Source organism: Pelobates fuscus, chromosome 2 (genome assembly GCF_036172605.1).
Source record: "Pelobates fuscus isolate aPelFus1 chromosome 2, aPelFus1.pri, whole genome shotgun sequence".
In the NCBI taxonomy this organism is placed as follows: Eukaryota; Metazoa; Chordata; class Amphibia; order Anura; family Pelobatidae; genus Pelobates; species Pelobates fuscus.
The window spans coordinates 166,010,044-166,032,734 of record NC_086318.1 but is presented as its reverse complement, the minus strand read 5'-3'; the positions used below and the strand labels follow the sequence as shown (position 1 = coordinate 166,032,734).

Here is a 22,691-nt window from a genome sequence, read left to right as displayed (position 1 = left end):
TTTATAGCCATAGCATGTGCTTGTTTATTGCTGATTCATTTATACAATGCATTATACCATGCAGAGCCTGCACTCTCTGTATACCAACCTGCACTGTCTGTATACCAGGCTGCACTGTGTCTGTGTATACCAGGCTGCACTGTGTCTGTGTATACCAGGCTGCACTGTGTCTGTGTATACCAGACTGCACTGTGTCTCTGTATACCAGCCTTCACTGTTTGTATACCAGGCTGCACTGTGTCTGTATACCAGGCTGCACTGTGTCTGTATACCAGGCTGCACTGTGTCTGTGTATACCAGCCTTCACTGTTTGTATACCAGGCTGCACTGTGTCTGTATACCAGGCTGCACTGTGTCTGTATACCAGGCTGCACTGTGTCTCTGTATACCAGCCTTCACTGTGTCTGTATACCAGGCTGCACTGTGTCTCTGTATACCAGCCTTCACTGTTTGTCTACCAGGCTGCACTGTCTGTATACCAGGCTGCACTGTGTCTGTATACCAGGCTGCACTGTGTCTGTATACCAGGCTGCACTGTGTCTCTGTATACCAGCCTTCACTGTTTGTATACCAGGATGCACTGTGTCGCTGTATACCAGGCTGCACTGTCTCTGTATACCAGGCTGCACTGTGTCTCTGTATACCAGGCTGCACTGTGTCTCTGTTTAGTACACTGCGAGCGGGAGCTATGGGGTTAACCCCGCCCCCCTCTCCACACACAGGTTGCCAGAGCAGTAAAACTGCCAAGTCATGGCGAGGAGTGACGCAATGCTCCGCCCCCCGGCACTGGGAGAGCCTGCTTGCTATACGCGGCTGCAGTCAGTGTCTCGCGCTCAGCTTGCCCTGTGTGAGGACCAGGAAGGAGCGGGTGACAGACTGGAGATCACGTGACCGGCGCAGCTTCCCCTGCAGAGGAGAGCGCTGTATGACAGGCGCGCGGGAGAAGCGGAGTATCGTGTGTCACTGCTTGGCCGCCTCGTTATACCGCTCCATCCCGCCTCGCTATACCGCTCCATCCCGCGCGCTGCCCCCCCGGCCAGCTCCTCAGACACCCCTCCTCCCCCTGTCACCGCGGGCCGCTCGCTCCGTCTGTTACGGACACACAGGAAGTAAAGGGCAGCGGCGGCCATGGGTCTACTCTCTCACGGCTCCCCGCTCAGCTGGGAAGAGACCAAGAAATACGCCGACCATGTCCGGCAACACGGCGTGCTGCAATTCCTGCACATCTACAACCGGGTCAAAGAGCGACAGAAAGATGTCCTCAAATGGGGGGACGAGGTGAGACACTGCACATAACACTGCACGTAGCGCTGCCGCACACTGCACGTAGCGCTGCCGCACACTGCACGTAGCGCTGCCGCACACTGCACGTAGCGCTGCCGCACACTGCACGTAGCGCTGCCGCACACTGCACGTAGCGCTGCCGCACACTGCACGTAGCGCTGCCGCACACTGCACGTAGCGCTGCCGCACACTGCACGTAGCGCTGCCGCACACTGCACGTAGCGCTGCCGCACACTGCACGTAGCGCTGCCGCACACTGCACGTAGCGCTGCCGCACGTTACCCCTATGATGGCATACCATTTGCAAAAGTACACTACCAAAGGTATTTCAAATGGGGTATGTCTAGTCTTTTTTTAGTAACCACTTGGTCACAAACACTGGCCAAAGTTAGCGTTAATATTTGCGTGTAAAAAATGCAAAAAACAAATATAAACGCCAATTTTGGCCAGTGTTTGTGACTAAGTGGTTACTAAAAAAAGACTGGACGTACCCCATTTGCAATACCTTGCTTGGGTAGTTTACTTTTGCTAAAGGTATGCCATCATGGGGGTAATTCTTATTCCTGGCCTACGATACGGTCTCAAAGGCAACGTAAACAATCTGGCAAATTTCAATGTGGAAAAACTGAAACACAAGCTTTATATTTGACTCTAACTTTTGAAAATCCCATAAAACCAAATATTAGTGTTTCAAAACCATAAAATGTATCACAACAATTATATCGTCCGTGTAAGTGCTGTCAGTGTGTGAAAAATGCAAAAAACTACAACTATTGTACATTTAACTGTTTTGAAACACTAATATGTGTTCAGGGAAGTCTCCTGAGTAAAACAGTACCCTGTATGTACAAGTTTTATGGTGTTTTGAAAAGTTACAGGGTTAAATATATTGCTAGCAAATTAAATTCTCTGGACTTTCTGCCTGGGTTATCAGGCAGGTCCTGAAAATTGTAATTAATAATGACTTAAATATGTAAAAAATATATACGTAGAATTATTTATATATATATATATATATATATATATATATATATATATATATATATATAAATTTTATTCTATAGTGATAGATACATATATAATATAAATGTTTCGTTCTGTGTATTTTGATATCAATATTCATAATCAAAATACAGTTAGAATGAAATTACACTTTTTTAATTTTTTATATATTTTCTAATATATAATTTGTATTACAATACACTGTGTGTGTGTATATGTATGTATATGTGTATGTATGTATGTATATGTATATATATATATATATATAAATATATAAAAAAATTTTTTTATTTTTTTTTCTGTAAGAAATAAAGTTCAGGCAGTAGGGGGACTACCTGTCATTCCAGGCAGTCCCCCTCCTGGCACTGCTATGGACGGCTATTCCATTCATGTGATTGTGAGGTCCTGAGGGCCGGATCAGACGCAGGGGGACTGCCTGGGATGCCAGGCAAGTGTCCTCCCCTGCCCGCCGGCGTTTAGAGTCAGGTCCCCAAGGACGGCATAGCACGCCCGCCATCTTTAAGGGGGTTAATCGGAGTTTTGTCATCAGTTGTTGATTAAGCCTGCTTTTTAATCTTCGCACATACCTGGGAATTCATTTAATAGGTTTATTCTTTAAATTTCTAATTGTAGTTAATTGTAACCCAAATTGCACAACTAGGCTAAAATGAGCCAACTATGACTTGTCTTCTCCCAGATTGACAATTAGCCTACATTTTGTGATTTTAATTTACAATTCATTATAGTTAGGGGTTTACAGAATAAATCCGTATTTTTATATTAAATTTAAAGCTTTTCCTGACTTTATTGCAGTACTTCTTCGTTAATGTGCTAAAGTGAAAATGTTAAATTCAAAGGAAAGTTCTAGTGTCAGAAATACAAACGTATTGACAGTACAGTGTAGGTATTGCCATTTAGACCCACCTGTCCATGGAGACTAATGGTGATTTTACTCACCTTTTTTTATCACGTTGCACCAATCTTGCTGCAGCTGGTCATTGATGATCTCAGCCAATCCAATGCTTTCCTACAGGCTATTGCGCATGCGTGGCAAAATTATGTGCTGCGCCAGTCGGCATCTCTATGTGGAATTTTTAGCAACTCCATGCAGAGCGTGGGGGCGCTGAATGCCAGTGCTGCGCCCAGGAAACACCTCTAGTGGCTGCCTGAGTGATTGCCACTAGAGTAGTAACTAGTCATCAATGTAAACAGTCTTTTCTCTGCATTACTAGGCTTCAGGGATGGGCTCTAGATACCAGAACCATAACATTAAGCTATAGTAGTTCTGGTGACTATGGTGTCCCTTTAATGCCCAACCTGAAAGCATAGCTATCTTGGACAAGTTTTGTTATTTTAAAATCATCATTGAATGCTTACATTGGTGAATAACCTGGTTTATGAAAAGTAATCAAATAGTAACAATTACTACAAAATGCTTCCATGAAATTTTGTCCCAAGACACATAGTGGGGGGGGGGAGTCGATGTCAGGATTTTCGTTTCACCTCAGTTATATTTCAGTTGACTGGTATGTAATCCATTATATTATTGGATTGATGGATCTAATGTGCTCAGCTTTTTACCCCTAAAACTTTAATGGAAAGGTTTGGCCCACCCAACTCCACCTGATTATACGTATAAAAGAGAATGCCCCCAAATAATCCACAGTTTTGTTTGTCCTCCTAAGGACAGATTATAGTTGGCATTTCCCCCTTTTTAAATTTCAAGGGGTAGGGGTTACTTGTTGAATGGGTTGGGAACCCCTGTCCTAGAAGATTTAAATAGCCATATGAGGGCCATATGAGGGCTGTAAGACTCCTAGTATAGTCTTCATGCCACAAATGCCATCACCTTTTGCACTATGTATTTAAAGCGGCACTGTCATGCTGAATCCCGTTTTTTTTTTTTAACCCCGCTCCCACCTCCACTACATCCAATTGACCCCTTAGTCACCCCCAAATGCCCCTAAGCCCCCCAGATTACCTATTTATTAATCTGTATTTTCTGCCCTGATCTAGATTCAGGGCGCCGCCATCTTTGTGTGGGCAGCGGGTGGGGGCCATAATGAGGGGTGGGGGGACCTACTGTCCTCCCCCCCCCCACCCCCCCCGTGTGGCAGGTGGGGGCCATAAAGATAACGAGGGGGGGGACCTACTGTCCTGCCCCCACCCCTGGGCGGCGGGTGGGGGCCATAATGATAATGGGGGTGGCCTACTGTCCTCCCCCACCCCTGGGCGGCGGGTGGGGGCCATAATGATAATGAGGGGGTGGGGACTAAATCAAAAGTAACCCCCCCCCCCCCATCAAAGGTGACTAGCGGTCCCCAAGCCCCTAGTCACCCCCCCACCCAAATAAAAAGCCCCTACCCCCTAAAAATCTTCATTTTTTCAGCCCCAAAAAAGGCCAAATAAAAATCCATTATACCCGTCGAACTTAAAAAAAGAAAAAAACCTGACGAAAAAGAAAAAAACCAGAGCGCAAAAAAAATAATCCATCTTCACCCAAGGAGGGCTCCGCGCAGACTGGGCTCTGCAGGGCCGGGAAAGGCTTATAAAGCCTTGCCCCGCCCTGCAATTAGGCTAAGAACACTCTGATTGGTTGGTTTAAGCCAATCAGAGTGCTCTTTGTCATTTTACACAGCGTGGGAAAATTCCAAAGAACTTTCCCACGCTGTGTAAAATGACACAGAGCACTGTGATTGGATGGATTATTTGACTTATTTTACTTTAGGGCCCCCACCTGTCGTTTAGGGGTGGGGGCCAATAGATTTAAAAAAAAAATTTTTTTTTTTACAGTTAGCAGCCACAGGCTGCTCACTTCTTACTAGACATGCCCCTATTCGCGTTATAGCGAGTAGGGGCATATTATTTACTAATACTAAGTAATCTTTACTTAGTATTAGTAAATGTGGCTGAAAGACCAATTCAGGTCTTTCAGCCTTTTAGTAGATAACTCTGATACCGTGTGAATTAGGGAGTTATCTACTAAGCGGCTGCAAGATGCAGCCACAGCACGAATAGGATCGGAGTTTCATTCATTCGAATGAAATTGCGATCCGGACAATTTGCCGAATTGCATTCTAAAACAAACGAACATACTGTTTTCATTCAGTTAGAACGCAATTCGGCAGTTTCGACTAAAATGACAGGAAGCATCGTGGGAACAGGGAGTAAAGGTAAGGATCATGGGAAAATTGCTCTGACCAGCGGAAATTAAGCACACTTTGCTCCTCCGCTGGTCAGAGCTGGTCAAGCGGAGGAATCCTCCATAAGGCAAAGAATCCCTACTTTGTCTTATGATTTTAAAGAAAACTATAGCAGACAGGAAGAAACGGAGAACAGATCCTGAGAGAGGGGGAGAAGAGGAAGAGATTGAGGAAAGGTAAGTTCGGCATGACAGTGCCGCTTTAAGAGTTGGCTTTAGGGCGAGAAAATAATTTTAATTTCTTAGTTGCCTCCTGGCCCTTTGTAGTTACTTTTTTTTTTTTTACCTAACCACTGGAAAAACAGGAATCTCCTGATAACCCTGAAAAAGGGTCAAAAGCCCTGGTTAAAAAGATTTGTCTTGTTCTGTATGCAATATTCCCTTACATGATGAATGTAAAAGAAAGCAGTTCAGTGCTTGTTTGAAATAATTTGCTGAAGCAGAAAAAAGATTAAATGTTTTAGTTTTGAGTTGGTTCCTGCATAGTTTACAAAGACCTCTCAAGTTGTTAAATCTGCTACCCTGCTAAATTTGGTACCACAATTAGATTTGGCAGAATATTCTGTGGTTAACTAAAGCGAACCAGTATCTTTCATCTGATTCAGATGAATTTGCTTATTAGTTTTTCTTATTCATCCGAATCTTCAGAAGATTATTTTTACATTTTGGAGGAAGATAATCTGTTTAAACTTATTAAAGAGATAGCATATGGAGGAATAAGAGGAGGGAAGTTCTCAAAAGCAAAAGTTTTTCCCTTGTACATTTTAGGAAATTATGAACTGTGAATGGAAAAATCCAGAGAAGAGAGCAAACCTTCTAAACATTTTAGAAGATAATTCCTTTGGGATAATGCCTCAAGTTGATGTTTGAGTGGCTTAGTTGGGAAAACAGGTTCTTTGATCACCAGGGTACAAAGAATTTGGCTAGAGAATTTAAAGCAGGCTTTATCAAAAGATACGGATGAAGATCTAGTCACATTTTTACCCAATGTGAATTTAACTTCAGATTTGCTCTGTGACACTACAACTGAAAGTGTTTAGCAGCCAGAAATGAGTTTGACTACTATGGGAAGAAGAGTTATCTGACTACGTTCCTGGTCAGCAGATGCTCCTTCAAAATTATCCTTATTTGATTTACTGTTTGAGGAAGCATGTCTCTTTGGTTCACCCTTAGTTCTTTTCAAATCTATGGTGGAAGGAAGGAAAGAGTTACCACAGTATGGTAAGAAAAGGTTTTTGTTATTCATCAGACCCTGGAGAGATTCATCCTTTCAAAGAAAATATCCAGGTAACCACATAATTAAACTTTGGTTGAAAAGACCAGAAGGGGGCAGGGCCTAACTGTCATGCCAGACAGACGCATCTTGTATGAGCTCCAGCACATAATCTATTGAGAGCAGCTATTTTTGCAGGTTGTGCCCCCATCGAGGTTTATAGCTGCTCCTGTGGTGCTCCTAAATCGACTGGAATGATCCTGAAGCGTGTTCTGATGTCTTGGGTGTCCACGCTGCTGGAGGATTGTGAGCTGGCTCCTGACCACACTGCTGCTTGGTGCCCCAATTTCCCCCCTCCCTTGGACCGGTGAGGGTGATCCCGGTACACTCTCTGGAGGGTTCTTTATTAGTGGACGTGCGGCAAAACCGCTACACAAGCAAAAGGCACCCGATAGCTCCTCCGATCCCTGCGCAGGTGCCTGCAATGTCCTGCACAGCTTGACAAGACTATTGGAGACCTTTTGGGAGAGGCTGAAGGCACGCCTGCACCCAATGTACTTAGGGACCCCAAAAGTGCTGAGAGCCCGTGGAATATGCCAAAGGAGAAAACTCTTCATTATACTCAGGCCCAAATGGTGCAAAAATACGGACTGAGACCCAACTTGAAGCAGGGCAGCACAAGGAAAGGAGGTATAGCGTCAGTGGAGTCTGTCTGTGCTCGGCCCGAGCAAGGCATAGGCAGAGTCCAGGAATACCCATTTCTGGCAAGATACCCTGCTGTGCTTCTACTGATACTACTTGCAAAGCAGTTTAGTTCATTTTTATACCTCCTTGTAAGGTTTTCTTTTCTGCCCGTTTAGAGGGGCCTCCTGAAGATATTTACTTGTAACTAAGCTTTTCTATATTCTTTACAGAACTGTATTGTCTCTACTAACATCCTTCATATCTAGTTTGGCCCGCATACCTACTGGCTTGGCTATTAAGTGTTTAGACATGTGTACTTAGCCTGCAAATGTTACATTAGTAAGAGTGCAGTTTTCTTCCTGTCTTTATAATTTGAGCAGTTTACTGGATATGTTTAGGTTGAAATATTGGTTACTTCTTCTGTCAATTAGCAACGTCATGATTACCAATATGTTCTTTTCAGGTACAAGAAAAAAAAAAAGAGACACACCTTACAGACATAGCAAACAAGATTTTTTGATGCCGGGCCTGTGAGAGGCTGATACTCCTAGTTGCTGAACACTTGAGAAAAAAAAGACCATTTCGCATCATTTGGTTTTAAGAATAATCATTCAATCTGCTGCAAAAGTAGAATTTTATTTAATTCCTTCTCAAAACTTTTTCAGTCATTCTCTCACAAAGATCTAGAAGAAAAACATGTCAAGGAACTCTAAGATAAGAAAGTTAGAGAGGAAATTTCAGTTCATAAGACATTTGTGAGAGAGTACTCAAGACTTTTTCCTAGTAAAGAAATCAGACAGATCTTCTGACCCATATTAGATTTAAAGGGGGAAAAATAGTTAATGGTGATGAAAAAGAAATTCAGATTGGATACCATTGTGTCAATTCATCTGGAGTGGTAACTTTTTGTACCATCTCGAGATTTAAAGGATGCATATCTTCACATAACAATATCAACAAAACAGCCAAATGTTTAAAGGAACAATGTAGGTACCTAGCCCACTTCAGCCCATTGAAGTGGTTTGGGTGCAAACTCCCATCACACTTAAACCCTGAGCATGTAATTACTGCAGTTTTTATAAACTGCAATATTGACCTGCTTGGGTTAACTCCTCCTCTAGTAGCTGTCTACCTGACAGCCACTAGAGGGACCTCCAGGTGCTTAGGCGACTTTTGGTCGTAAACTTCCAGCGTTGACGGAATCCTCATAGGAAAGCATATAATAATGCTTTGCAATGGTAAGACCCTTATGCGAGCCGGCCATTGCCGTGCATGCGCATTAGGTCTTCCCCGGCGGGGAGGAACGTGGGCAGAGCTGAGTCAGTGCCGAGGGACATCAGGAGTGGGCCCAGGTAAGTGAAAGAAGTGGTTATTAACACCTTCTGCACCATAGGGGTGGACCTTGACAGAAGGGGAAGCTACAGTGCTAAGAAACAGTTTGTTTTCCTGTCACTATAGTTTCCCTTTAAAGTTTGCCGAAAGGAAAAACAAGGAAATTATGTATTAGTAGTTCATAGCTCTATTTTGGCCAAAGATTTTAGTAGTTCTAACAGCAGCTTTAAGAGAAAAAGATCAGTTGAGCGTTTAAAAGAAAACTATCTTCACAGTATCCTCATTTTTAATAAACCAAAACATCTCATCCAACTCCTACATAATGTTTTTCTTGTTAATCTTAATAGACAAAAGATACATGAAACTACTTCCTCAAGTCAAACCAAACAATATAAAGACAGAATTGTGCTGCAGGAAAATTTGCTCAGTCAGACAAGCCATCAAGTTAACTTCTCTAGATTTCATCCAGTTTTTGTCATTCACAAAAATTCAACTCCTCTGCTGGGTAATGACGCAATTTCTGTATACTGGCGTATAGAGAGAGAGAGGAATTATTTGATTGTCATGTGGGATGCATTGAAACATGATTGGGGTGCTCACCATCTACAGATCCATGGCAAGAGGAATTTGTCATTTGAGGATTGCTTCTTGTCCTCTTGATTACAGAGCTTTAAAATCAGTCTTGAAAGGCTCTTCAAAAATGAAGTCAATTTGGTTCAGACAGTGCAAGTACAGTGACATACATAAACAAGTAGGCACAGTATGCACCTGGTTACTAACACTATAAGGTTATATTGGCGTTAACGCTATTCACATAAAAGCCTCAGAATTCTTTGGTACGGGAAAGATATGGTCACTGTTAAGAATTTTTCACGAGAACCTGTCTATTTAGGATTCCCAAAATTATTTTTTTTGGCTCCATATGTGAACAAGAAAACACACGTTTGCTTGTCGATGCAATAAAAATTGGGAATCCTACGCTTCCTGACACATTCTCGATTCAGTGGTTCTTTCACCTTGCCCCCATGTCTTTCCCCCTCTCATATTAATTCCAAAGGTTTTTAAGATGATCACATTATATGCCAATAGTTATTGCCATAATTCCTTTCTAGGCAGGGAGAATGGAACTCCCAACAGTTCTATATATCACCGTATCTGGAGAAAGTTATTTATTGGTGCAAGTCTTTATTGATCATTTGCATGCCTCAATTCCAAGTATTTTAGAGGTTTGGAATTTTTTTTTTTTTTTTTTGGTCAGCCATAAGATTTGTTGGTTATCGCCAACATTTTTAAAATTTTTAGATATTGCACTACCTTGGGTCTTGAACTTGGGTTCTCTCATTATGTCAAGCTCGTTCTCTCCAGATTTTAACATTCAAGGGAAATTTTCTGGTGGATGTTACATCCACGAAGCGATTGGGAGAATTCAGGCTTTAGGAGATTTTTCTCATTTTATCTACCATGTTTTCAAAGTTCTTTACGTCTTTTGCTATTTTTTTTTCTCAGACCTAAAGTATCTTGTAGTAACTTACAGAATATACCGCTTCATTCCGTTAATTTAGAGCATTTTTGTTCTCTACAAGATTTAATAAAGGTAAACTAGCCTCAAATACTATATTGGTCAGATGGTTGAACACTTCCTAAATGGAGCTATAAATTCATCTTTTCTTCAATACTTGTATTAATGAAATTTCTCACTCAATTCCTCTCCCGCACATTTTTTCAATTTTTGTCTATAATGTTGAATCCATTCTCAACTTGTCTTTCAAGCTTTATTCAAACTTTATTGCATACTTATTAACCCCTTAACACCGCAGCCAAATGTACAAGTTGTGAACAGAACAAAACGTAAACAAAACCTGGCATTTGCGCTATATGTCTGTCCAACCGTAATTCACCTCTTTCATATGAAATGCATCCCCCCTTATTATATATCATTTTATTCAGGGGAAACAGGGCTTTCATTTAACATTAAATATTTAGGTATTGAACATAATTTAATATAAAAAATATATTAAAAAATGGGAGAAAAAAAGATTTTTTTATTTTTTTTTAGTTCTATGTGACATTTTAACTGTGGATGTCAAAATACTGTTTGCTTTTACTGCAATGCAATACACATATTTGTATTCAGCGATGTCTCACGTGTAAAACAGTACCCCCTATATACAGGTTTTATGGTGTTTTGGGAAGTTACAGGGTCAAATATAGCGTGTTACATTTGAAATTGAAATTCGCCAGATTGGTTACGTTGCCTTTGAGACTGTATAGTAGCCCAGGAATTAAATTTACACCCATAATGGCATACCATTTGCAATAGTAGACAACCCAAGGTATTGCAAATGGGGTATGTCCAGTCTTTTTTAGTAGCCATTTGGTCACAAACACTGGCCAAAGTTAGCGTTAGTATTTGTTTGTGTGTGAAAAATGCAAAAAACGCCAATTTTGGCCAGTGTTTGTGACTAAGTGGCTACTAAAAAAGTCTGGACAAACCCCATTTGCAATACCTTGGGTTGTCTACTATTGCAAATGGTATGCCATCATAGGGGTAATTTTCATTCTTGGGCTACCATAGGGTCACAAAGGCAACGTAAGCAATCTGGCGAATTTTAATGTGAAAAAACTGAAACACAAGCCTTATATTTGACGCTGTAACTTTTGAAAACACCATAAAACCTGTACATGTGGGGTACTGTTGTACTCGGGAGACTTCGCTCAACACAAATATTTGTATTTCAAAACAGTAAAAAGTATTGCAGCAATAATATCGTCCGTGTAAGTGCTGTTTGTGCGTGAAAAATGCAGAAAACGTCACTTTTACTGGCGATATCATCGTTGTAATACATTATACTGTTTTGAAACACTAATATTTGTGTTCAGCAAAGTCTCCCGAGTAAAACAGTACCCCCCATGTACAGGTTTTATGGTGTCTTGGAAAGTTATAGGGTTAAATATAGTGCTAGCAAATTAAATTCCCTATACTTTCGGCATGGGTTGTCAGGCAGGTCCCGCTAATTGTAATTAATTAGGATACCTAATTATGTAAAATTATTACATAAATATATGTGTAGAATTAATATATATATATACATATGTGTATATATACGTGTATATATATATATATATAATTTTTTTTTAATATTTTTATTTATATATAGGTATATATAGTGATATATACGTATATATTTATGTATATAGATATATATATTATGATATATATTATTTTGTTCTACGTGTATTTTGATATAAATATATATATATTATTATCACAATACAGTTAGAACGAAATAACACACATCTATATATTTTTTAATTATTTATTTTTAAATATTTTTTAATTTTATTTTTTTACGTATTTACATATATATTTTTTTTATATTATATATAAATATATATATAACAATAATTATATATATATTTAATCAGTATCAGTCTACGTGTAATTTGATATTAATATATATATATATATATATATATATATATATTAATATTTAAATACACGTCGTGTATGTGTAAATGTGTGTATGTGTATATTTATATATATATATATATATATATATATATATATATATATATATATATATATATATATATATATATATATATATATATATATATATATACTTAGATCATATATATATATATATATATAATATATATGATCTAAGTATATTTTATTTGTAACTGTAATTTTTTTTATTTATTTTTTGAACTAATATTTTTTTTTTTTACAGGACAGGGGGCAGAGACAGTGTCAGCCAGTGATGTCACATCACTGGCTGACACACAGGATCAGTGATCACAGTGACTGCCTGTCACTGTGATCACCTCCTGCAGATTGGGTAATTGACCACAGGGGGGAGTGCCTGGGTGGTACAAGCACTCCCCCCTTCCAATCTGCAGGGGGATCATTGTGCCAGTTACATGTGTCAGCCAATAGGCTGACACATGTAACACTGATCGCAGTGACAGGCTGTCACTGCGATCAGAGCGCTCTGAGATCGCAGTGACAGCCTGTCACTGCGATCTCAGACCTAGCAGATCGCGGTCACTGACCCCAGGGGGACTGCCTGGGGGGCCAGGTAAGTCCCCCGACCGCGATCTGCAGAAGGGGAAAGCCGCCGGCCGCATGTGTCAGCCGATTTGAAATCGGCTGACACATGCTGAATACTGGTCGCAGTGACAGCCTGTCACTGCGATCAGAGACTGCAGATCGCGGTCACCGGCCACAGGGGGGGTTGCCCGGGGGGCCAGGCATCCCCCCCGACCGCGATCTGCAGCGGGAGAATACCGCCGGCCACGTGGGCGGCAATAAAAGCGAGGACGTACTATTACGCCCGCCGGCGTTTAGAGCCGGTTTCTGCGTGGCGTAATAGTACGTCCTCCGGACTTAAAGGGTTAAACAAAGTCTCTCTACACAGTGCAGCATGATCTTGACACTGATTTACAGCTGTATTCCACACATTTTTGTGCTGGTTAGAGATATAGTTAATATTTAAGGTGGAAATTTATGAAATCTCATTATACACTTTTTTGCTTTAATTTCCTCTACCTATTTAACAATTATATGCACTGTAAGCTTGCATATACAAGTGCTGTGTAACCAGAAACTCAATTACTGGACAGCAGAGTGCAGTCAATTACTTATTTTTGGAAATCCATTAGATAAGTGGAGCTATGGGAGGAATAAAGTTAAATGGCCTACTCTGACGTGCATGCAGATACAACAGCAAACATAAGGTTTACCACACATTGCAGAAGAGCTCCAATGGAAATCCGCAGGATGCATTCTTTAGCCTAGAGTTATTATTCATCAATTATACCGTTAATTTGGACTGTGTGTCAGTCCAGGCCAACCTCTTGACTGTTCTTGAATTTCCCTACCGGGGTCCTTGTGTAACTAGTAGTTGTTCAACATCTCTGGATAGGGATAATGCTCTGGTGGGGCTAGTAGGAAAAATAGCCCGTGTTAGATCCCTCAAGAGCACGAAGGTTACATAGAGCAGTGGTGTTAAGGGCAGAAAATGGCAAAGACTATTCAAAAGGGACATCTAATTGCAGTAACCCTTTGATCTAGCTGGATCTTGGCAGATAGGTTAAAGGAACACTATAGTGTCATGAATACAAACATTCTAAATGTGCCGTTTAGGCCCCCCAGCCCCTTTGTAAAAGTAAAAGGGGAGTTTGCTCACCTTTTATCCCAACGCTAAACGCCATAATGCACCAGTCAGCCTCTGCTCATAGACATGCATCTCTATGAGGAAAGTTCAGTGCCTCCATGCAGAATGTGGAGACTCTGAACGTCCGTACTGCACATTGGACAGCACTGACCCAGTTGTCACCTGTAGTAGCCATCTGTGTGAATGCCACTAGAGGTGTTACTAGGGAGCAATGTAAACTCTTTTTACTATCAAGCCCCACTACTGCTGTAAGAAAGTCTGAGCTCCATCAGCTGATCGTCTACACTAAGCAAAGGTAGCCTTCTGGAAGACCACACTAAGACTTCATCCTGCATAGCATCATTTATATTTACTTTAACCAACCTGTACATTTATTTTATATATCTTGTGTGTATTTTATATTTTCCTGCCTTTATATCTTGTCTGTCATGCTAATGTCTAGTTTTGCTAGCCCTGTATGTAATTGTTTTATTCACCTATATGCATTCCTCTATTTCACCTCTGATTTCTGACTGACCTCTCACCCCTCCCTTCTTGTATGGATATGTTTGTTTTTGTTTGAATAACTAACCCTTCATCTATGTGCCTAGATACATATCCCCCTCCCTCAGCTTTATTACAAGCCTATCTGACCCTCACATATCTTTATTCAACAGCCTGAATTCAGAATTATAAAGCCCCAATACTGCTATAAAAAAAAGTCTGATACCCACCCTCCCCTCATCACCCCACCCCATGCTCATTATTACATTTATAGACGGTCTGTCGCACCAAATTTTATGAGTAAAAATAACAGTTGTACACTCCTGCACTTTCTCATTAAACTTAATATTTACCCTACCTTCACCTGCTCTTGATATTCCAATTATTTCCAATTTACTTTTTCCCAGTTTAGCAATGATCTGTCTCTTTCTCCCTCCGTATAAAAATCTCTCCTTACACCCACTTCATTCATCCCTCCATTTACATATGCCCCTCTCTACTACACTCACCTATTCTCTCATCTCATGCCTTGCACTTATTTTTCTACTCTCTCACTCCTACCCACAATCAATCTCATCCTAGACCCCCATGCATACAAAACCCATTCACACCTCCTGTCACTTTCTCTCCTCCTGCTTCTAGCAGCTGGTGAAGTCTCTCCCAATCCAGGGCACTTCACCTTCTCTGCACACACTAAGAAAACCAGAAACCCCACAAACCTTATCACAATACCCTGCCCTTTACCCTCACTCACCAACATTCAGTGCGCACTTTGGAACGCCCGTTCCACCTGCAGTAATTTAAAATCAACAGCCATACACAACTTTAATCTCAAACTCGCACTACTGGCACTTACAGAGACCTGGCTGTCCCCCTTTGATAGTGCTACTACTGCTTCTTTGTTTTGGTGGACTCCAATTCTCTCACACTCCCAGACTCAACTGTAAAGGAGGTAGTGTAGGCATTCTTCTCTCCCATCAATGTACATTTCACCAATCATAACTTCTCTTGCCCTATCCTTTTCTTCTTTTGAAGTTCACACTGTCCGCCTATTTAAACCCACTCCTTTAAGAATTGCTATCATCTACCGCCTCCCCAGTCATCCTAGGCTATTTATTGAGCACTTTTCTTTATTTTTGTTTTTTTCCTGGCTTCCCCACTTCCTCTCAATCCTTCCCTTCTACTTGGGGATTTCAATATACCAATCAACAACCCCAACGGAACTGATGCCTCTCGTCTGCTCTCTGTTAACCTCCTCCTTTGGCCTTATGCAATGGTCCAATTTAGTAACCCATACAGAGGGAAACACTCTTGATCTCACCTTCACCAATCTCTCCATCGCCTCTAATCTCACCAATATTCCTTTCTTCTGACTACCATCTGTTGACTTTTGACATTGGCATACCTAATTGACACCACCGTCTGGACATCAATCTCACAGAAACCTCCAATGTCTTGACCTAGAGCATTTCTCCACTGATCTCCATTCTCTCCTTTTACCTATCTTAAACCTCACCTGTCCTAGCTCTGCAACCTCCTTCTACAATTCCACCCTCTCCTCTCAACTAGATATCATGGCACCTCCTACATTTAAACTCAGCAAGTGCCCCCAACAACAACCTTGGCACACCAAGCTGACTCAATATCTCCAAATATGCTCCAGAACTGCTGAACGCGGTTGGAGAAAGTCTCCCTGTGCATCTGACTTTCTCCACTATAAATTTATGCTGCACTCATACAGCTTGGCTCTTTCCTCTGCAAAAGTTAATTACTTCTATAACTTTATAACCACACTCTCCCACGAACCCAAATGACTATTTCACACATTTAACTCTCTTCTTCGCCCTATTCTACCTCCTCCACCTACTAACTTAACCACCTCAGACTTTGCAACTCACTTCACTGACAAGATCTCTTCAATCAGGGAAGATATCGCACATCTGTCTTCTTCCCCTTACACTACTTCCCGTAACCTCACTCCCTCTGCTGTTTTATGTTTATTCGCACCCGCTACATTGGAAGAGGTTTCTGCTCTGCTCTAGTCCTCCTGCCCCACCACCTACTCCCTAGATCCAGTTCCCTCGCATCTCATCCGTACTGGCTTCTTCTCTTTCTCTACCTCTCACTAAAATTCTCAATCTCTCTCCTCTATTTCCATCGCCCTTCAAACATGCAACTATAACCCCAATTCTAAAGAAGCCCAACCTTGACCCTAACTCACTGTCAAACTACCGTCCTATCTCGCTACTGCCTTTTGCATCAAAGATCCTTGAAAGAGTTGTGTATGCGAGATTGACAGACTTGGACCTCAAGTCCAATTCTCTGCTAGACTCGCTTCAGTCTGGTTTCCGCGCTAAGCACTCAGTAGAAACCGCACTGACCAAAGTATCCAATGATCTACTCGCTTCAAAAATCTCGTGGTCACTACTCTATTCTAATTCTCCTCAACCTTTCTTCGGCTTTTGACACTGTTGATCATTAACCGCTTCTTCTAATCCTCCACAATATCGGTCTACAAGTTATTGCTCTCTCCTGGTGCTCCTCCTACCTCTCCCAGCGCTCTTTTAGTGTTTCTTTCTCTGGCTTTACTTCTTCTCCCTATCTCCTCTCTGTTGGTGTCCCACAATGTTCAGTCTTTGGTCCCCTACTGTTCTCCATGTATACTACCTCCCTTGGTAAACTCATTAGCTCCTTTGGCTTCCAATATCATTTGTATGCAGATGCCATGCAAATCTATCTGTCCTCTCCTGATCTCTCCCCATCCCTCTTGACTAGTGTCTCTGACTGCCTCTCTGCTATTTCTAACTGGATGGCTGCCCACTTCCTGAAACTCGACTTGACCAATGGAAATTCTGGTCTTTCCTCCCTCAATTGTTGCTATTCCTGTGTCTGTCTCCCTCCAAGTCAATGGTGCTACCATCCGTTCCACCATGCAGGCTTGCTGCCTAGGTGTTCTCTTTGACTCCGACTTCTCGTTCACGCTTCATGTTCAGTCTATCGCCAAATCCTGCCGCTTCCATCTCAAAAACATTGCGCGCATCCGACCCTACTTAACGCCAGATGCGACTAAGGTGCTGGTCCATTCCACTGTCTTTTCTCGCCTTGTGTACTGTAATCTGCTTCTAAGTGGTCTTACGTGCTCCCAACTTGCACTGTTACAGTCCATAATGAATGCGGCGGCGAGGCTCCTCTTCCTGTCTGCCCGCACCGCCCACACCTCACCCTTCTGTCAGTCCCTACCTTGGCTTCCTGTAAGATATAGAGCTCAATTTAAAATTCTGTTTCTTGCTTTCAAATCTCTACATAATGCTGCTCCCACCTATCTATCCTCTCTAATACTCGAGTATGTCCCGTGTAGACCCTTACGCTCTGCTGAAGACTTGCGTCTATCTTCTGTTCCTCCTCTCACCTCTGATGCTCGACTTCTTCTCAAGGGCTGCACTGTTCCTGTGGAACTCACATCCCCCCCTCTGTTAGATGCTCACCCAGTCTCCACTCCTTCAAAAAAAATCATTAAAAACCCACTTCTTCATAAAAGCATATCAATTAAACTGGTAATAGCTCCCGACTGATTCCTCTCTTGCAACTGTCATTAGTTTAATACTATCCTTACCTTTTGTGTCACTATACCCCACTCCCTCTAGCATATAAGCTCATTGAGCAAGGCCCTCAATCCCTCTTCCTGTGTGTCCAACTTGTCTGATTACAACTACATGTTTGTTCGTCCACCCACTGTAAAGCACTGCGGAATTTGTTGGCGCTATATAAATAACATAATACTATGAAAAAGCTGTTCACATTAAAAAGCTTGCAGGTACAGGCTACAAACACCAGCAGTACTACATTAAGCTGTGGCTGTAGTGTCCCTTTGGTGTTTATCAGACCGGGTTAACCATTGTATGAACTTGCAGTCATTGAATATTGTTAAAACCTTACTCTTTCCCAGGGCATTATAAATTCTTAGACACCTAGCTTACTAATGCCTTGTTACCATCTCTAACTCTTAACCCCTTAAGGACCAAACTTCTGGAATAAAAGGGAATCATGATTGTCACACATGTCATGTGTCCTTAAGGGGTCATAGGTCTACTTTTGCATGTCTTTTAATAAGGCTAAATCTAAAATGCCCTTATCAGCCTTCTTGACTCATCTTATGTATTTGATACAGTTGTTTGTGCCTTTTACTCACCTTTTATTGGCATCTGTAATCTGTCATATATAGCTCAAATCCTATCTTTCTTTGGTGGCCATCTCTGGCACATACGGCTATAAAACCATGGCTCTAACATTTTGTGCATCTAATAGCTCTAGTTTTAACAAGTCTTTCTTCACTCCCAGTATAAAGCAAAACATTCTTTAATGCCAGATAGCTGTATTATTGTGGATTTCTCCGTTAGCTAAAATGTAATTACTTTAACTGTACTCCTCCTAAAATCAATCATATACCTCCGTTAAGTGCACCTATTCGGTTTACCACGTGACTGCAGAACACTACCTAATGGGAGCTATAAATTAATATTTCCTGTAAGACTTGTATTAATGAAGTAATTCATTAATTAATTTCACTCCATTCCTCTCTCACACATTTTGTTGAATCCATTCTCAACTTGGCTTTCAAACTTTATTGCATACTTATTAAACAAAGTCTCTCTACACAGTGCAGCATGATCTTGACACTGATTTACAGTTGTATTCCACACATTTTTGTGCTGGTTAGAGATATAGTTTATATTTAAGGTGGAAATTTATGAAATCTCCTTATTGATTGTGCCAAGTTCAGATTAAAGTCAGTTGAATATATATATATAATTTTTTTTTTTTTTTTTTTTGGTTTGCCATTAGTTGCTTTAAATCTGGTTAAACCACTTTTTCAACCTGATCAATATTTTTATAGAACCCTATTACAGTGAAGTTGGCTCTTAAACCATCCGTTTACATATGGAAGTGATAATTTTTAAATTGCATCACCATGTTAAACATTTAATTTTTTTTTAAATTCATTTTTGAAACTAGTGCATCTTGTAATAATACCAGTAAAGCAATATATTTAAATAGGATAATTGCAGTATGAGGAACTGCACAAAGTCTCCCTTAGAAGGGGTTAAAGAGCACCTTATGTTAAAGGCCGCGCAAGTATGCAGGCGCTGGCCCCACCCCGATCTCTCCTTGGTGACATAAAAATGTACGATTTTTAGCCATTCCAATGCTTTCCCACAAGGATAGGCTGAAATTGGCAAAGGAGGAGGCTTCTTTTATTTTATTTTTGTCCAGTCAGCATATTCTCCTATAGATGCATTGAGTCAATGCAGCTCTATGAGGAAAATTCAGCGTCTTCATGAAGAGCGTGGAGACTCTGCATACTGTGCAGCACTGCCCCGGGAAGTACCTCCAGTAGTCATTGGAGGTGTCCCAAGGAGGCAGTGTAAACACGGCCTTTTCTCTGAAAAGTCAGTGTTTGCATGAAAAATGCTTGCAGTGAGTGATTACACTCACCAGAACAACTATATTAAGCTATAGTTGTTCTGGTGACTAGAATGTCCCTTTAATGTATGTGAGAAGCAGTTGCTAATTTTTAAAGTGTTGCATGTTTTGGAGAGCAAAAAAAAGGATCGCAAGAGTATTCTGAGAACGGACAGCAACATAAATAGCCTGCCCTTCGGTGGGTCCCCGCTCAGAACTCAAGCATGTTTTAGCTCATCTTGTGCCATTACAGAGAGAACATCTCTGAAACATCAGACTGGTCCCACCCAAACGGGCAGTCCAGATCCGAAATGCCAGCAAGTTCCCTCTGCACGAGAGATACAGCAACCGCAGACGATTGTTTCAGCCTTGTTGCATGATTTTTCCTGTATAATCAGATTTCATTTCTACAAATCTTGGCCTCACATTGGGGCACTTTGGGATTTATCCCCGTGCTCACCAGGTTTTGTCTACTTAAATCCTGCAAAACGACAAGCATCAGTGCAAGAGCACATACTCTGAGTGTCTTCATTTGGGAAAATATATTTTGTGTATGTAGCTCAAGTACTTAACATTGAGGGTCAGGAAATAAAGGTTACCATTAACCCCTGCCCAACATTAGGACATTCAATGCCATCATCCACAGAGTGGGCTTTAACACTGTAAGGATGGCATGTAACATCCTGCAGTTGTGGTGCTCAAATGCCTGCACACATCAGGTAGTTCCACGTGTTAGTCAATACTAACTAATCTCTATCACTTTGGGTCATTTTTGGAGGCCCCAGACTGACTGAGTTGTATGCAGCCTTTCAAATCCATTCAGAACACCTCTGCTGAATGATTGTGATCAGCTGCAGTAATTCTAGTGCTGCAGCCTACTAAAGAGGTAGGATTTAGAAAAGTATAGTGTAAGGGTAATGTTGTTTTAGGGTTAGCAACTGTTGGGTTAGGGCAAGTATATGGTTCGTGTTTGTGTACTCTGAGTATGAGGTAGGGTTAGTTATCAAAATTATCAACTTGAAAATCAGCCCCTATCTTTTGCCCTTTCCCCATCCCCTCTGTGTCTTTTTGTACCTCCCAGCCCCCTTTGTGTCTCTCACCTTCCCACACCCCTCTGTCTTGATTTATTTTATTTTTTTTCTTCCCCAGCCTCTCTCTGTGTCCCTGCACTTCCATTCCATGTTTTATTTCTCATCCTCAGCCCTTGTATGTGTCGCATTCCCACAGCCCATCCATTCATGTGTTTTATTCCCCCAGGCCCCCTTTGTGTTTTTTTTTGTGTTTTTTTATTGTCCCCCCTCCCCCTGTGTTTTATTCCCACTGTTTATTCCCCACAGCCTATTAGTTATAGTTTTCTAAAGGACCAATAATTAGTCAGGTTTAATTTCTTGCATCAATCCCCACAGTTCAGTGTGTGAGACATTATTTTTTTTTATTTTTTTTTCTCTTCTTCAGGTGGAGTACATGTTAGTGTCGTTTGATCATGAACACCAAAAAGTACGGCTAGTGCTTAAAGGAGAGGAAATGCTGGACACTCTTCAAGACCAAGGAGAAAAAATAAATCCTAAGTAAGTGTAGAACAATTGCGATCTGCCTGTATTTGAGCTCTGTTTATGTAACACAAACAGTGTATATTTCTAGTGTATATTTTATTTCTTTGTGGCTCTAAATTTTCATTCACTTAATACCACATGAAGTAATTTCAAGAATTGTTTGACATTTTGAACCTACAAAACTATGGCTGTTGCAATATTTTCTATATTATATTCTGGAACTGTTTCATAATGGCTGATTTAATTCTAAACAATCTTTAGACACCATTTTTAACATATGAAATGTTTTCTCTGGATGCAGCCATCCAACACTTTGGAGACCAGAATATGGTAGTTACATGATTGAGGGTACGCCAGGACAACCTTATGGTGGTACCATGTCTGAATTTAACACTGTGGAAGACAACATGAGGAAAAGACGTCTGGAAGCCTCCTCATTACTGGGAGAGAATACATCAATTTGCACAATAACATCCTTTCCAAGGTAACTAAATTGGCTAGTTTTATTTTTATTTTTTTCCCACTTTCAAAAATAAACCTTACATCACACGTTTTTAGTATTTAAGTGCTTTAGAGGCCAGCATTTGTGAATTAGTTTTTTTTTTTTTTCTTCAGTCTTTCCATCTTTCTAATAAAAAATATATATATATATATATATATATATATATATATATATATATATATATATATATATATATATATATATATATATATATATTTATATATTCCAATCACATAGAGCTACTGTAGCTCAAAATGCTGTAAAACATAATGCTGGCCACAATAGAAAGATGTCGAAACATACAGTGCCTTGCAGTTTGCTGCATAGCCAAAAGCCAGAATGGCTATAATAACCACTTCCGAAAGCTCTTTCAATGGGGATGTCTGATTCATCAAACCAAGCAACCTTCTTCCATTGCTCCATGGTCCAGTTCTGTGTTATGCTCTGGGAAACCTTGGGTCCTTGCATTAATTTGGATAATACTTTGATATGTACCATCTACCTAGAGATTGGTGCAGACAACTTAAACCCCTTCAAGGCAATGGAGTTTCCTGATGGCAGCGGTCTCTTTCAGCAGGATAATGAACACCTCAAAAAAAGTTTTTTATGAATTGTTTGAGGAACATAACAAAGAGTTTAGGGCCCTTGCCTCCAAATTTCCAAGGTCTCTATCTGAAGCATCTTTGGGGTGTGTAAAGAATCCTACGCAGGATACATTTTGAGGTCTTAGAGAGTTCATGCCTTGACGCATCAGAGCTATTTTGGCAGCTCAAGGGGGGGCCTACATGATGTTAGG

The 22,691-nt window shown here is 40.9% G+C and overlaps 1 protein-coding gene across 1 annotated transcript in view; it reads left to right on the top strand.

The window, feature by feature from the left end:
• The first annotated feature begins 791 nt into the window (after nt 1-791).
• The window catches only part of GCLC (glutamate-cysteine ligase catalytic subunit), a 34,036-nt gene continuing 12,136 nt past the window's right edge, over nt 792-22,691 (top strand). Inside the window, exons 1-3 of the mRNA XM_063442929.1 lie at nt 792-1,278; nt 21,296-21,408; nt 21,695-21,877. Of these exons, the coding sequence (XP_063298999.1) occupies nt 1,129-1,278; nt 21,296-21,408; nt 21,695-21,877 (446 nt within the window). The 5' untranslated portion in view covers nt 792-1,128. The remainder of the gene's footprint in view (nt 1,279-21,295; nt 21,409-21,694; nt 21,878-22,691) is intronic.